General features: G+C 49.6%; 3 protein-coding genes across 20 annotated transcripts in view; all 3 read left to right on the plus strand.

Annotated features, from left to right (window-relative positions):
- Positions 1–283, plus strand: part of XAF1 (XIAP associated factor 1) — a 73,387-nt gene extending 73,104 nt beyond the window's left edge. For all 13 annotated transcript variants that reach the window (XM_073798478.1, XM_073798483.1, XM_073798484.1 and 10 more), the window contains one exon: positions 211–283. In XM_073798478.1, the coding sequence (XP_073654579.1) occupies positions 211–267 (57 nt within the window). In that variant the 3' untranslated portion in view covers positions 268–283. The remainder of the gene's footprint in view (positions 1–210) is intronic.
- On the plus strand, positions 211–7,541 carry FBXO39 (F-box protein 39). Of its 4 annotated transcripts, none has more exons than XM_019926846.3 (4): positions 211–283; positions 4,670–5,775; positions 6,654–6,830; positions 7,204–7,541. In XM_019926846.3, the coding sequence occupies exons 2-4, from the start codon at positions 4,750–4,752 to the stop codon at positions 7,330–7,332; spliced, it is 1,332 nt and encodes a 443-aa protein (XP_019782405.1). In that variant the 5' UTR covers positions 211–283; positions 4,670–4,749; the 3' UTR covers positions 7,333–7,541. The 4 variants fall into 4 exon arrangements, with proteins under 4 accessions (XP_019782405.1, XP_019782406.1, XP_073654578.1 ...); XM_019926847.3 differs by having other exon boundaries at positions 7,224–7,541; XM_073798477.1 differs by lacking the exon at positions 211–283 and adding an exon at positions 397–1,449 and having other exon boundaries at positions 6,654–7,340.
- A 137-nt stretch (positions 7,542–7,678) lies between these two features.
- Positions 7,679–14,867, plus strand: part of SMTNL2 (smoothelin like 2) — a 53,200-nt gene continuing 46,011 nt past the window's right edge. For all 3 annotated transcript variants that reach the window (XM_073798490.1, XM_073798489.1, XM_073798491.1), the window contains exon 1: positions 7,679–10,260. The gene's annotated coding sequence lies outside the window, so the exon portion shown is untranslated. The remainder of the gene's footprint in view (positions 10,261–14,867) is intronic.

Raw genomic sequence — 14,867 nt, forward strand, 5'->3', positions numbered from 1 at the left:
GCCTCATGGTGATAGATAGGCCTCTATTAAACATTGTCCCAAGCCTCCCATAGACCCCTCATGGCTCACTGGGCTCCATACATTTTCTATGCCATCTGTAGCTCAGGGTTCCTGCTCCGGGAACTGGGGATAGGATTGCCCAGAGATATCCTAGGAACTAACACTCCCCACTTTAAACACACTGACCTTCTTTAATGTCCATTTCTTTAGGAGAAATGCTGGTGGTTAGCTTCATCAAAAGGAAAACAAGCGAGAAGTTCCAGCTAGCTTTGGAAAAGAAAAGGTACAACGGATTTAGAAGATTTTGTTTTTACCCTGGTTTTTCTGCTTGCTTTCTGTGCTAGTCTTTCCTTGTGAAAAGAGATGGGTTTTATTCACTGGGTTTCTTTCTTGTAGAAGAAAAGGTTTGGATTCTGTTTTCCTCCTTTTGAGCCGAGATGTTGGTTTCCCCAAGAGCTCCAGATAAACCAGAAGAAAAAAGGGCTCTGACCCTTCTGCCTGAGAATTCTGATCAAGCGTCTAGGCTCCACACAGCCTGGACACCTTAGGGAACCCAGCTTTGTCCCCGAAGAATAAAAAAGCCCTCCCTGAAAACTTGTCCTCCACCTTTTTGTAGATTTTTCATTGGTTTTCCAGGGCCACGGATGGCAGCGGCTAGCACGGCAAGGAAAGGGGAGTGGCAGCAAAGAAGAAAGGGGAGAAAGGAAGAGAAAAATGAGGCTGGGTGGCAGGGGAGAGCCAGAAAGCACAAAGACGTGCTAGTGAGGGCTGTTAGTTGGGAGACACCTAGAGATGCAGCCCACCTCCCAGCAAACAGCACACGCTACCTTTCTGCCTGGCCCGTGGGGAGACCCCAGACCCCACCAGGGAAGGAAGGGCCCAGGACACCCCACCCTCCCGAAACTGGAAAAGTGGGGCATTTCTCAAGCTTTGTCAAGTTGTCGAAGTCAGGTTTGCTTAAGACTTTCTTTAGGTCGGCAGCGACAGTGGTTTCCCGAAGAGAGGCCCCGCATGCTGGGTCCCCGGGACTGGACAGGACCCCGAGGATGGGTCAGGACAGGAAAGGTGGCGACTGCGCGGGCCTGCGCCCCAAGTCTGGGGGCAGAACCTCTTCCTCGCAAGAGGAGGGACGGGCAGGGGTCGCGGGGCCCAGCCTTCCGCCTCTGGTCCCCCCGGCCAGGGCGCCTTCCCGGGCCACCTGCGCGGGGACCCGTCTTGACCCGCACGCGCACGATCGGTTGAGCTGGCAGCCCCAGGTTTGGGCCCCGCGGCCGCGGGCTTGAGCAGAGCCCGGCAAGTGGGGGCGCGTCACAAAGGCGGCCGGCCCCTCGGCCTCTAGCCCCTGCGGGGCCGGGCGCGGAGCCCACCGCCGGTGGCGTCGGAGCCGAGGCGGCGCGGGCGCAGCAGGCCGGCGCTCGCGGTCCCAGCAGCCCGAGCAGCGAGCGGCGGGTAAGGCGACGCGAGCGGGCGCAGGCCGAGAACGCCCCGAGGCCAGCGCGGGGGTGCGGGGCTGCCCTCCTCACCTGCCGCCCACGCAAGGCTCCTGGGCCACCTCCCCTCCCCGGGTGATCGGACACGTAGGTTTCCTCCCAGGCTCGGCAGCTGTGTGACGTGGTAAACCCAGCCTAGGTTCCAGCGTCCTTAGGCTGGGTTGGAATCCCGCTCCCCACCTAGCACGCCATCTCACCGGGACACTTTCCTAACCTCCCATTTGTAAATACCTTCCCTACAGGGATGTTTTGGAAGCACCTTGCCACCCACATTCTGATGGCAGCAAACACTTGTATAATAACATTTACTGTGTGCCAGGCACTGTTCTGGTGCTTTCCGTATATCAGCCCGTTTAATCCCCCCAACGCTAGGAGAAAGGTACTATTATTACCCATATTTACAGATGTGGAGACTGAGGCATAAATAAATTAATTAACTTGCCTAAGGTCACATACCGCAGTTGACAGAACCAGGATCCAACCCACTAAGCTGCAAGAGGGGAGGTTCCAGGCGGTGACATGACTTTTGGACCACTTGCAACACCTTTTCCAGCCCACCAAAGATGTTCTTCCAATCCCTCTGCCCCCCATGGCTTAAAGTGTCGTATAATTCTTCAGACCCTGTGACCTTGCTGGGTCAAAGGGCTTCGATTAGCTTTCTAATTGGTTTAGCTTTTTTCTTTTCTCTTTTCTTTTCTTTTCTTTTCTTTTCTTTTCTTTTCTTTTCTTTTCTTTTCTTTTCTTTTCTTTTCTTTTCTTTTCTTTTCTTTTCTTTTCTTTTCTTTCCTTTCCTTTCCTTTCCTTTCCTTTTCCCTTGACCGCTCTGGGAGGCTTGTGGGATCTTAGTTCCCTGAACAGGGATCTAACTGGTGCCGCCTGCAGTGGAAGTGAGGAGTCCTAACCACTGGACCGCCAGGGAAGTCCCTGGTTTAGCTTTTCTTGAGCATCTCTTAGGTGACTGGCTCCTTACTAAGTGCCGTGGAGTCCCCTAGCCCCGGGCAGTTTATATGTGATTGAAGACACAATCTTATTTCTTCATTAGTTAAATGTTTAAGAACTTCCTCAAAAGAAGAATGAGGCTGTCCCTAGTCTCAAGGAGTGTGTGGGTTTCTGGGAGAGAAAGGCTTAGATTATACTAAGATTATACTAAGGATGGACACAGAGAGAGGGGAAAGAGAAGGGGAGCCGGCTGACCCCACTGGAGCCCTGTGTCCTGGGTGGGGGCAGGCTGCTACCAGTTCCCGTGTGGAAGTCTGTCTGGGTGGGAGATGGGAGGGCCGGCTGGAGGCAGGGACCAAACTGTTCTGTAGGTGATCATGGGGTAGGGAGGACAGAGGCACAGGGGAAGACCCCCAAATAGGTCCCCTACGGGAGCTTGCTTGAGGATGCTCATCGCCACTGTGCTGTCATGGGGAGCTGGAAGAGGCCTGGGGGTCCATCACAGGGAGAGTGGGTAAGAGAGAGAAGGGGATACCCACCGCCGGGTCTATTCAGATGACAGATGCCGTGTGAGCCGTACGCAGGGCAACGTGAATGATGCTTACGGACGCTGAACACACATTTGGCAAGCGCGCACACAACCAAAAAGCAGCGCATCAAACACGCTGGAATAGTTGCCTGTGGTGGGGAGCAATGGAGTGGGACATAGAATTAAAAGGGAATAAATGAATAAATAGAATCAAAGAGCGGTCTTGCACAGACAAGTGTCTGTCCCGAACTGAAAATTATGATTAACTTGTCCCTCTGAACCCAAGGCCTGAAAAGTGGACGTAGGAAAAAAGTATAAGAGAAAGAGTAAGAAAGCCCAGGTCTAGCCTGAGTCTTGTTACTAACTTGCTGTGTGACCATAGGCAAGTCCCTTCACCTCTCTGTGCCTAGTTTCCACGGGTTAAAAAAAAAAAAATCAATTTTCAGATCTCTTCCAGCTCTGAGTTTTTGTGAACCACAATGAATGATCTTGGGTTACCTGGTAAAGAAGCCAATAAAAGCTTTATGGAGTGGTAGGGCTTGAACTTTAAAAATGGGGGGTTTGGGAGACATAAAGAAAAGGAGGGTAGTTCTCAGGCAGGGGAAACATTGAAAGCAAAGCCATGAAGATTACAGCAGATGGCTATGAAAAGTCTGACCGAGGGCTCAGTGTATCTGGCGGGGCCTTAGCCCAGTTCTTCCCTGGGACTCCCTAGCCTGGCTGGGGATACCACCTGCAATCCAACAGCCAAGTCAGAGACCTTTCAGTCCTCCCAGTTCAGGTGTTCACCAGTTACCAAATCATGTCTACCCACCCCGATTCCCACTATAATGCCACCCTAGTCCCAGGCTTCAAGCCTGGCCTCTACTATGGACCATCCTTCCTCCATTCCCCCAGAGTATTCTTTCTTTACCTCAAGACTGACCACGTCGCTTCTGGGCGTGTGATCCTTCGACCTGCCCTGACCTCAGCTGATGTTCTCCACTTTTGTTCTGCTGCTGCACCTTTTGAATATAAACAGAGCCATCAGCAATGTTGCTCAACACAGACACTGATTCTCATCCAGAGAAGATGTCAGAATTCCAAAGTCTTAGGGAGAGGGGACAGTGAGAATCCCTGGCTGTAGGACACGGCCTTTATCACATCATTCAGAACATCTTGAATGATGCCCTTGAACCAGCACTTCCCACTGCTCCAGCTCCAGTTCCATCACTCCCTGACCCTCACAAGTTAAGCTCCAAGCAATTTTTAGTTCCGTGAATGTGAACACATCACGCATACTCACAGTTCTGTGGCTTTGCCCATCTTGTTCCCTCTGCCTGGAATATACCAGTTCCTCCACCACCAACCTGTCTGCCTTGCAAATCCTACTCACCCTGCAAAACCCAGCTCAGATGCCACCTCCTCTGAGCAGCCCTCTCTACTTCTTCTTACACAGACAGAACTAATACCCCCGTTTGTGCCACCCTGCACCATGAATATGCCTGAGGATTTTCATGCCTCCCACAGTGCTGTCATTGAGTCCTGGTCTATGTCCCTGACAGACCCCTGATAGGCTGTGACTCCTTGCAGGTGTGCACAGTATGGTGGATTTATCATTGCATCCCCTGCACCAGCCCAGTACCAACACATGGGGCCATAGTGCAAGTTTGTTCCATTGGGTTTAATACGTGTTTGGCAGGTAATGGTTCTTCCTTTTTACTCCCCACAGAAAACAAGTGATTGCTTTTCTTTCCTCATTTTTGGAAGCCCTGCCTACCACACAGCTGCAGTGGACATCCCGGTTCCTTGATGGACGAAGAAGGCCAACTGACCCAGCCCCAAGACCAGAGCTGCTGGGCCACCCTGCCCGATGTGTGCCTACATCGTATTTTCTGGTGGCTGGGAGACAAGGACAGGTCCAGAGCAGCCCTTGTCTGCAGAAGGTGGAACCAGATGATGTATTCGGCCGACCTCTGGCGATACAGGGCCATCACATTTAGTGGGAGACATTCCAGGGTACACGCGTACGAATTTGAGTCGGCTGTTTGGTATGTTAAGAAATTTGGTCGTTATCTGGAGCACCTGGAGATCAAATTCCTGACTCCTTACAGCGTTGTCCTGACCAAGAAGTTCCAGGTCACCATGCAAGGCCTTCTGTCGTGTCTGGGCAAGAGAAACAACCGTCTGAAATCTCTCTCCATCCAGTACCTGGAACTGGACCGCCTGGTCTGGAGGAACAGCGTCAGAAGCTTGTTCTTGAAAAGCTTGAGCTCCTTCTTGAAGAAAATGGGCAAACACCTGGATCATCTCAACCTAAAAGGGGCCAGGCTCACCGTGGAGCAGGGCTGCCACATCCTCAACTCCCTGAGCTACTTACGGACAGAGAGTGCGGTGTCAGAGCTCAACATCGAGGACTATTTCAGCCACCGCCTCGCCGTCTACAGCAGCCCCCAGTTCAACCAGACCATGGCCACGTTCCGCAACCTGGTGTCCCTGACCCTCAACTACAACTGCATCTCCGATGAGCTGCTGGAGAACTTGGGTGAGAACAATGCCGGCACCCTCTGGAGCATGAACATCAAGTGCCACGTTCATGACCCCCACGGGCAGGTCGTCTGGGGCATGTCCTGGGCCAAGCTGGCCAGGTACGCCACCAAGCTGAAAGTCAACTTCGTCTTTGAGAAAGTCGTGCAGTATGAGCGCTTGGCCCGGATCCTCCTACAGGAGATCCCGATCAGGAGCATCAGTCTGCGAAACTGCTCTTTCAGCAACCCCGACTGGTCCATGAAGCCCACTCTGACGGATCTCCTGCCCACCTTCCGGCACACTCTGCAGGTAGGTATGAGCTGAGGGCTGGGAGGCTTGTGAGGAGCGGCTGCCCCTCAGGTTCCTGCTCCCTGCTCTTGCCTGGGCTTGCACACGCTCACTCAAGGTCAAATTGAGGTTCTGGGAAACGTCACCAAACTAAGCCTCGCCCGGTCCCCAAGACCGCAGCAGAGGACAAAAGCTACTGCTCACTTCCTAGACGTGGAACCAATTCCTGATTGTCTGTCAACCAAGGAGAGCGCCTATATCCCTGGCTCAGAGCTGTGAGGCCTGAGCGCGCAGGTGCCTCTACAGGTGAGAAGCAGGTCAGCAGCTTCTGCTTCTCCACCCAGCCACAGCAGCACACAGGCCCCAGTGTGACTCCACACCAGGCAAAAAGCCAAATTTGACCCAAGTTACAGAAGAGCTCAGAGGTGTGGGCAGCTCCCCATCTATAAAATCAGGATCATTTTGTCCCCGCGCCGAAGACCTCTCAGCTGTGAGGGTTGATACTCAAGCGTATAAGTACCACTACGAACAGTGAGGGATGACAGAGTGCTAAGAGCTCATTGATGCTCACACAGCCCTGCAGTGGGCAGGCTGACATCATAGCCATTCGGTGCTGCCCATGGCCACCTGGTTAGTCCATCGCAGGGCCAGGACCACCACTTTGGTCTCCAGACTCCAGATACATTGCCTTGAAACTCCAAGTCTCATAAATTTGGATGAGATCGCTTTCATTCCCAAATCCCTTCTTCCGACCACTGCTTGTCCAGTGCCCCTTATCTAAAGCACTTGAACCACCATGGGCTACCAGGCCAAAGCCGGGTCATGAAAGTGTTATGGAATGATCCAACCAGTCCCAGCATCTCTGTCCACATCCGTCTTCCCCTCTGGTGCTTTTCCAGAAACTAAGTTTTGAGTTCAACAACAACCATGAGTCTCTGGACGAGGAGCTGCACCTCCTCATCTTATCCTGCAGGGAGTTGTTTTACTTCAACATCTGGGCTTTCCTTGATGTTAACTTTGTGGAGCAGATCCTGAAGAGTCAGGAAGAAGGGCGGTGTGCCCTGCGCACACTCAAGGTAAGAGCCCGCCCGGGGTGGGTTCCACGGGGATCGGGCAAGGGCATCCAGGCCCCTGGGCGGGCAGGCGTCCAGCCCCAGCGTTCCTGCTCTGGGATGAAGGTCAGGAGCGAGGCAGGGCATGGGGGCTGGATGTCTCACAAGTCCGTCCATTGGAAGTTAACAATTTCACGGAAGGGAATCTGGAGGTTTCATCCTTAGCTGGGCTTGGGCTTTTCCTGGTTCTGCCAACAATTGTACGTGTACATCATTCAGATTGTCTTTGGGGTCTGGGTGATGTAGCCACTGTGTGTGTGTGTGTGTGTGTGTGTGCGCGCGCGCATGTGTGTGTGTGTGCGTGCGCACACGCGGGGGTGTTTGTCTATTGGCACAGGTGAGAATTTATACAAACAGATATGAGACGCCTGAAGAGGACAGGACACTGCGGCATATTTACAGGAAGTACAGAATGCTGATCGATTCAGAGTTTAACTATTTTTCCGTCGCTTACTGCATGACGTAAGGAGCGCTCTCCAGAGGAAGAAAGCCAAGAGCACTTTGACCTTGACAATCCGAGCCTCACAGAATGACACTTCGGGCATCCCTTACCCCCAGCCCTCTTTCTCCTCTCTCTCCTCTTTGCTAGTTTCACACCAACATGACACCCCAGCAACGGCTGGGACTTCTGGTCATGTGAAGACCCCAGGTGACTTTAAAGTGCTATATTTACCAACTATCTGGGTGTGATTTCTTTTTTTTGTCATTTGGTTTTGCTTTTTGACCCTCACTCAGCCACAGAACTGAAAGCCCAAAGCCGCTTGGAGCAGTGTCTTACTCGGGGACCCTGACTCTTGCTAATCTCCCTCCGGAAAAGGTGTAAGTAGCCAGAGAGCAAATGGAGCTGCATTTTCCACTGACTGTCAGCGTCAGTTCAGAAACACTTTCTATCCCGGCTGACCTTCACATGAGAGCCTTCTGCCACTGACGCTGGCCAGGCCTGATCTCAGATGAAAGAAATTCACCAGCACATCCTAGAGTGAAGCAGGGAAATTCCCTTGTTTAGAAGGAGCCTGCTCAGAGCGGGAACTCCCTCCCACAGGAGATCAGCCCCTAATTTATCAGTGTTGTGGACTTGGGTCTCCCACATCTGCTTTTCTGGGGTCTCCTTTATTCCCCATCCAGGCAGCATGGCGCCCAGCCTGCTACAAACGTTCAGTTCTCATGTGGGGCTGAACCAGAAGTGGCCTTTACACTCATACTCACAAAGAATCTGTAATGTCCTGGAGAACTATTCCTAATGTGATGTTAAGTGAAACTGTGTTTAGCGTGATACCGATCATGTAAAAACACAAACACAGTTTTGTGGGTTTTTTTGCAGTACGCGGGCCTCCCACTGTTGTGGCCTCTCCCATTGCAGAGCACAGGCTCCGGACGCGCAGGCCCAGCGGCCATGGCTCACGGGCCCAGCCGCTCCGCGGCATGTGGGATCTTCCCGGACCGGGGCACGAACCCGCGTCCCCTGCATCTGCAGGCGGACTCTCAACCACTGCGCCACCAGGGAAGCCCTACAGGGGTTTTTTTAAGCATAGAAGAGATATACCAAAAATCTTAATAGTTATCTCTGGGTGGTGGGATTATGGGTGATTTTTATTTCCCTTTTCATGCTTTCCCCTATCTCTCAAATTTTCTACAAAGACCATGTGTTATTTTTATAGTCACAGGTAAATCTGATGGGTTTTAAACGGGGAATAAGGGTAAATTCCTGAGCCCATGCCATTGACATAGATTGCTTTTGGTCTTTTGAGATTTTTGTGCATATAGTTGCTTATGGGGGGGTTTCCAATAGATAAAAATGAATGTATCTCAGAACATTTTGACAAGTGTCTCACTTGCGATTTTATCTTATCTTTTGTATGTTGTGTCCATATTTATGCTTAGCTTTTCAGGTCTTTGTTCAAGTTCATATTTATCCAGTGCTTTTCAATTTTCACAGGATTTCCACATTCACTGTCATATCTGAATGTCCCCGCAATGCTGTTGGGTGCCTATGGTTCCTGTTTCATGAACATTCAGAAAAGATCAACACTGGCAAGTGGTGTGGAGTCCCTATCTTGTTACCAAACTTGGGTTCTGCTGCTTGTCACTCAAGAATCCAATACTGAGAGACAAGTGTTGGGTAAAAGGAAAGATAGCTTTGTTGAGGAAGCCAGCAATCCTGGGGAGAAGGTGGACTCATGTCCCAAAGAACCAACTCCCCACTGTTGATCAGGGGCAAGAGCTTTTAAAGGGGAGTTTTAGGGGTGCACAGGTGGGTGGGGGGCTACATGCAGAACAGCACAGTCAGCTCCAACAGTCACCTTGAAATTGGTCATGCGGAGGTCTGATCAGCCTCATCTTGATTGTTTTAAGTACAGTTAATCTTCAGTTCCAGGGTCGCTTTGTTCCCATTTCCTTGAGGCCAGTTCTTGAAATTGTGCAAGATGGAGCAGCTCATGTCATGGCCACAGTCTGGTCATCATGTAGGTTACTTCTTCCACCTGGTGGAGGTTTCAGTATCTGTAAAACAGCTCAAAGGATATGGCTCAGAATATTATCTGTAGCCCTTGAGGAGGAACTATATGTCCTTGACTTTCCTTAATGGTTAAACTATGATTATTTTGTCTTCTTTGACTGTTTGCATTTCTTTCGGCATTTTCTTGTCTGATTAAATTTATTCTTTGGCTAAAGTTTTTCTACAGACAAGAGGTGGCAGAGGGTAAGGGGCATCTGTCCCAGAAAGGCCCCATAGGGTCCTGCTTGGTTATAATCTAAGGAGAGCTCCCAGGTCTTAGTTGCTGAAGCCAGAAGGGCCCTTGGGAGCCATCTAGTGCCTGTGGACCAGAGATGAGGCAGCTTGCTTTAGGGGAGAGGGAAGGCTCAGCTGGAGTGCAGACCACCTGGGAGACTGACTGATTGATTGATTGGTGTAATGATTTATTCATGCTGTGGACCAGTTCTGGTTAGTTTCCTTTCGTCCCCAAACACAGGATCTAAGCATAGAGGACTCTTTTATGGAAAACATGTTAACAGAAGTAACATTTTTATGAACACGTTTTCCATAAAAGAGTGGATTTGTTTTCCAGTTTTGCAAATCTCTTGCACATCCCGCTTAATAGCAGACAGCTGTGTTCTCATCCGGGTTTCTGTGGTCTGTCGTAACGTCAGACGCCGTGCGGGGAGCCTCCGCAAAACTCCAGAGAGAATTAAAGTGAAAAAGGCACGTAACGTCTTGCTATTAGTGGATCTCTTGAAAACATGTCTCAAGGACCCTCAAAGATTCCCCTGACCACACAGAGAGCTACCGCACAGACCTTCCTGTTCCCCGAGGAATCGAAACAGCAACAAGCCCGGGAGAGTCCTAGTGGGAACGTGCAGAGCACACGAGGTTTCCGAACCCACGGATTTTTAACAGGTATCCGCTTTTTAATTTACCGCTTTCAGAGGCGCCGTGGTAGGTGGAGACACAGACCTGTGGCCTGGCTGGGTGACAGCTTATCCACGCCTGTCCTCCAGTGCAGGGCAGGAGGCCGGAGGGCTGCTCCCACACGCCTCCCCCTGCTGAGGGTCCACAGAGAGCATGAGGTTCTTTGCAGAAACGCGCAGAAGAAACTGGCACGTCCTGTCTTGTATGGACGAGCAGGAAGCACATTCTGACTCCCCAGTGCCTCCTCTCAGCTGTTGGCGGGGCTGATGAAGCCCCGGCCACCAAGTGACTGGGGTCAGCTCCTCAGAATTTACGAAAATAGGAGGAAAGTAGGGCTGTGATCAGACTAAGGTGTAAACGGTTACCCCAGGCAAACTGACAATGAAAGTGCAGTTTTTCGTTTTTGAAAAGACTCTCAGGGGCGGACCTCTGACTCTCTGGGCTGGAAGGGTTCTGAGACTTGGGTTCTTGGTCCACTTAGGCCACTAATTTGTGTGACCCTGCATAAGTTCTTTATCCTGCTCAGGTCTTAGTTTCTGCTGTCTGTCAAATGGGAAAAGCTGAACAGTGTATCACTAAGGTCCTTGAAAGACTAATAATGCTGGGATGGGGTGTGTGACACTGAACCCGGTGTGAATGGCCACATTCCTCAGCCTGGGCTTCCAAGCCAGGCTGCCTGGGTTTGAGTTCTGAGCTGCCCCTCACTTGCTGTGTGCGCTTTGGCAAGTATTCCCTGTCCCCCCGAGTGTTAACAGCTCTGTTTGTGCATGGAAAAATAATAGCGCCTCCCACCCGGGTCTGCTGTGAGGGATCAATGATTTAATACATGTAATGCCACACATAAGCCTATCCCTTGGACGTTCAACAAATGTTGGCTTTTATCTTGTTTAATAAATGAGGAAACAGACTCAGTAAAGGAAGGTCACTTGCCCAAAGTCATACAGCCATTTCGTGGCAGAACCAATACTACGGTTTTCTGATTCAGAACCCAGAACTCTTTCTCCCAACCCTAAGGATAAAACGGGAAGAACCCAGTTCCCCTCCCCGTCCCTACTCAGCCCATGACAGACAGATAATTAACGTGATCACTGGTTGAGTGTTTACTATGTGATAGGTATTAATTCACAGTTTCATTTAATCCTCACTACAGCTCTTGAAGGTAGAGACTGTTATATCCCTCTTTCAGAGAGAGAAGAAAACTGAGGCTTAGCATGATGAACCTGCCCAAGGTCACACGCTTAGGAAGCTTTGGAAGTGAGCCTCAAACCCAGCCCAACTCCAAAGCCATTCTCTCACTTACCACGTATCGCCTCCCACAGCAAAAAGATTTGGAGTCAATCATACTGTAATTCCATTGAGCACAGGAGCGTGTGGAGGAGAGGAGCAATGAAAACTTTTGTTTTACTGTGTTTAGCTTAGAAATGCTGCCGGGTCCAACAGATCTCTTAAGAACCAAGTATTTGAGTAAAACAGTACAATATGAATTCATCGTTATGATGTTTTTAGGATGATGTCATTGTTTCAGAAAAAAACGTCACCAGCGGTAACTTGATAGAAACAATCTTTTATTAACACAAAATAGTCCGCTTCTTTGATGGATACTTACGCCTTTATACAAGTGACCCAAAGAGCTATTCCAGAGAGGGGACCTACAGAAAATGTGATTTGCAGTTGGAGGCCACAGAATTGTATTAGTTCACTGGATGAATATCACACACAGAGATTGCCTGCCTTCCCTGGGTGGTGTTTAGAAAATTAATCTGATTCCTATTCCTCTACATTTGCAAAAGTACAGATTTTAAAAAACAGTCTAGACAGCCACACAGAAAATCTCAAATGCTCAGGTGGTGTGTAAGCCCCTTGAGAGCATACATTTTTGCTTTGTTCGTTGTGTATCCTGCGTGCGTAGAACTGTGCCAGGCACAGCAGAGGCACTCACCATTGAATGATTTAAAATAAGATCTTGTCGAGGTGTGAGTCCACCTTCGTTTACAGTAAATAATTGCTTTTTAAAATATTTATTTATTTGGTTGCACCGGGTCTTAGTTGCGGCAGGCAAGCTCCTTAGTTGCGGCTTGCCAGCTCCTTGGTTGTGGTATGCAAACTCTTAGTTGTGGCATGCATGTGGGATCTAGTTCCCTGACCAGGGATCGAACCCCGGCCCCCTGCATTGGGAGCATGGAGTCCCCTGCACCACCAGGGAAGTCCCTAAATAATTGTTTCAAAGTAAAATGTTTACAGATTTTAAAAATATTTCTTAAAAGTTAATGTGCATAATAGGAAACTGAAAAACACAAGAAGCAAAAATAGTCACCCATAATCACAGTTTACAGTTTGACGTGTCCTTCTAGGTCCCATGTATGTACCTACACAACTAAACATCCATTTTTATGTAATTAAGATTGTATAGTTATGTATCACGCTTTTTCACACATCATGAATATTCACTGTTTCAAAGACCCAAAGCTATTCAATATATGAGTATTTTGATAACCAAGAATACACTATACCAACTCAATCAAGAAGAAAAAAATGTAATCCTGCCTTTCTTGGCGACAAACATTTCATAAAAGACAAAATTGGCAACAGGCCTCTAGCTAAAGATATTGTCAGAGTTATGATTAAAATACTGCATTCCCTTAATGTTCAATTAAAAATGAGATATAGGGACTTCCCTGGTGGTCCAGTGGTTAAGACTCCATGCTTCTCCTGCGGGGGGCACAGGTTCAATCCCTAGGTGGGGAACTAAGATCTCTGCGTGCCACGTGGCTTGGCGACCCTCCCCCCTCAAAAAAAAAAGAGAGATAAAGCAACAGAGTACACAAAGTATAATGCTTCTAAGAGAATTCATTATCCAATGTATACTATTAAAATATTAGCAAGGAGATATGTTTCCATTGACTTACTCAGCAATGTATCTCTATAGTACAGCCGAAAGAGATACACACACATCAGTGGTCAGCCTCAAAATGTAAATATGAACACATCCACACACATCCCTCCCTCTCGAGCCAGCGCACAGCCACAGTGCTTACTGTTCAGAAAGGTGGTTTGGCCAATCCCTTCCCCCCTAAAATAACAGTATTTCATATGAATCTTAACAAAAAGATACTTTCAAAATGTCTTTTTACTACCTCTACTTTTAACATATATCAGGCACTTCAGAACATCCACTAGATACTTCAGAAAAGTACTTAGCATTGTCAACTATTTATACAGCAGTGAGGAATAAATTGCACACACAGAACAATGGTTATGACATGGAAATGTCTCCCAAGTGTGACCAGTCTGGCACAGAGCTTCCTTCCTTCCTCCTCAAGGTCTGCCACTCCATGTCCTCTAACCCACGTATGTGTGGGACGTACGTGGACCTGGATCACCCCGATGTCACCTCTAGAGGTGATTTAACTGTTCCATTTCAAAATGTCATTTCCAGAAGACATTTCTTTCCTACGACTTTTTAAAAAAACAAATAGGCATTTACAAGGTGTGCGATTTTCTAACTGTTATCCGTGGGCAACCTCTTTACATCTAGAAGGCCTAGATGGGGCAAGTTTTCTTTTGAAAAGTGGTGCGGGTGGAGGGTGGTGAGTTGTGAGTAGCTTTTTCGTATTATATAGACAGGCCTTCTATAAACAGCCAGCCAAAAGGTGGTGCGCACTTCCCATTGGCCAAATATGGTCTGTTATTCTACCATTTCTATCTCCTGAGATCAAGGTCTGGTAGAAATGACAACCACTGCCCTTCAACCCCTCCTCACCCGGGGCTCTGCTCACCCATTAAGGCCTTTGTCAAATGTTGTCTGGTCCAGGTGAGGCACCCGTTGTCGACCAGGGCTCCACTCACCTGACAGGCCCATTAAGGTGTCCGGACGAGGAGAGGTCTCGTCCAGTTGGGACAGAGTGGTCACCCCAGGTCCAGGACCTACACAGCTCCAAGGCCTGAGGGTGGCCAAGCTGTTGTCCAGGTAGACCCACCTTCTCGGGCCCTCAGAGTTCTGACAGCCCCCGTGGGGTTCGAGTGGCCACTGTTCTCGCCCTGCCCTACCCAACTCCCAGAAGTGCCGCGGCTGGGCGGGGGCTTCATCTGAGCCCCCAGCTTTGGGCCGAGAGATCAGGCAATCAGCAGGGTCTGGCTAGGAGATGGGGGCAGGGGAGAGGTCTGGGCCCAGCCAGTGGGCAGCCTGTCCCCGGCCCTCAGGTTACCTGCTGGCCGAAGGCCCGAGGACCTGGATGGAGGGCCCCATGGGAGAAGGCTCTCTGCCCGAACTCCAAAGTAAAATGTTTTGTTTTGCCCACCTTACTGAGAAATAAGGCAAATGTCTTCTTTCTTTTCTAAGCCACCAATAAGAACACACATCATGGTACCGATACACCTGTGCAATTATTTTAGTCAACTCTCTCGTGTACTTTTAGACCACAGGCTGGTAATATAAGGCCTTCTCAGTGCAACAGACCTTACAAATCACTCTACCAGCCCCTCTCACCACCACCCCAGTGTCCCCTCTTCACAGATGAGGAAAATAAGGCCCCGGGGCGTTGGGGGTCTCGCCTACCAGTCTTCAATAAGTAACTATCAAAACTGGAAGCAAAAGC

The sequence above is a fragment of the Tursiops truncatus genome, chromosome 20, assembly GCF_011762595.2.
Source record: "Tursiops truncatus isolate mTurTru1 chromosome 20, mTurTru1.mat.Y, whole genome shotgun sequence".
In the NCBI taxonomy this organism is placed as follows: domain Eukaryota; kingdom Metazoa; phylum Chordata; class Mammalia; order Artiodactyla; family Delphinidae; genus Tursiops; species Tursiops truncatus.

What these genes read in the sequence shown, in the direction of transcription:
- FBXO39 (XM_073798477.1), top strand. Translation starts at nt 4,750, where the DNA reads ATGGACGAAGAAGGCCAACTGACCCAGCCCCAAGACCAGAGCTGCTGG. An exon ending in CCTTCCGGCACACTCTGCAG is followed by an intron (nt 5,776 to 6,653) that starts GTAGGTATGAGC and finishes GTGCTTTTCCAG; the next exon opens with AAACTAAGTTTTGAGTTCAA.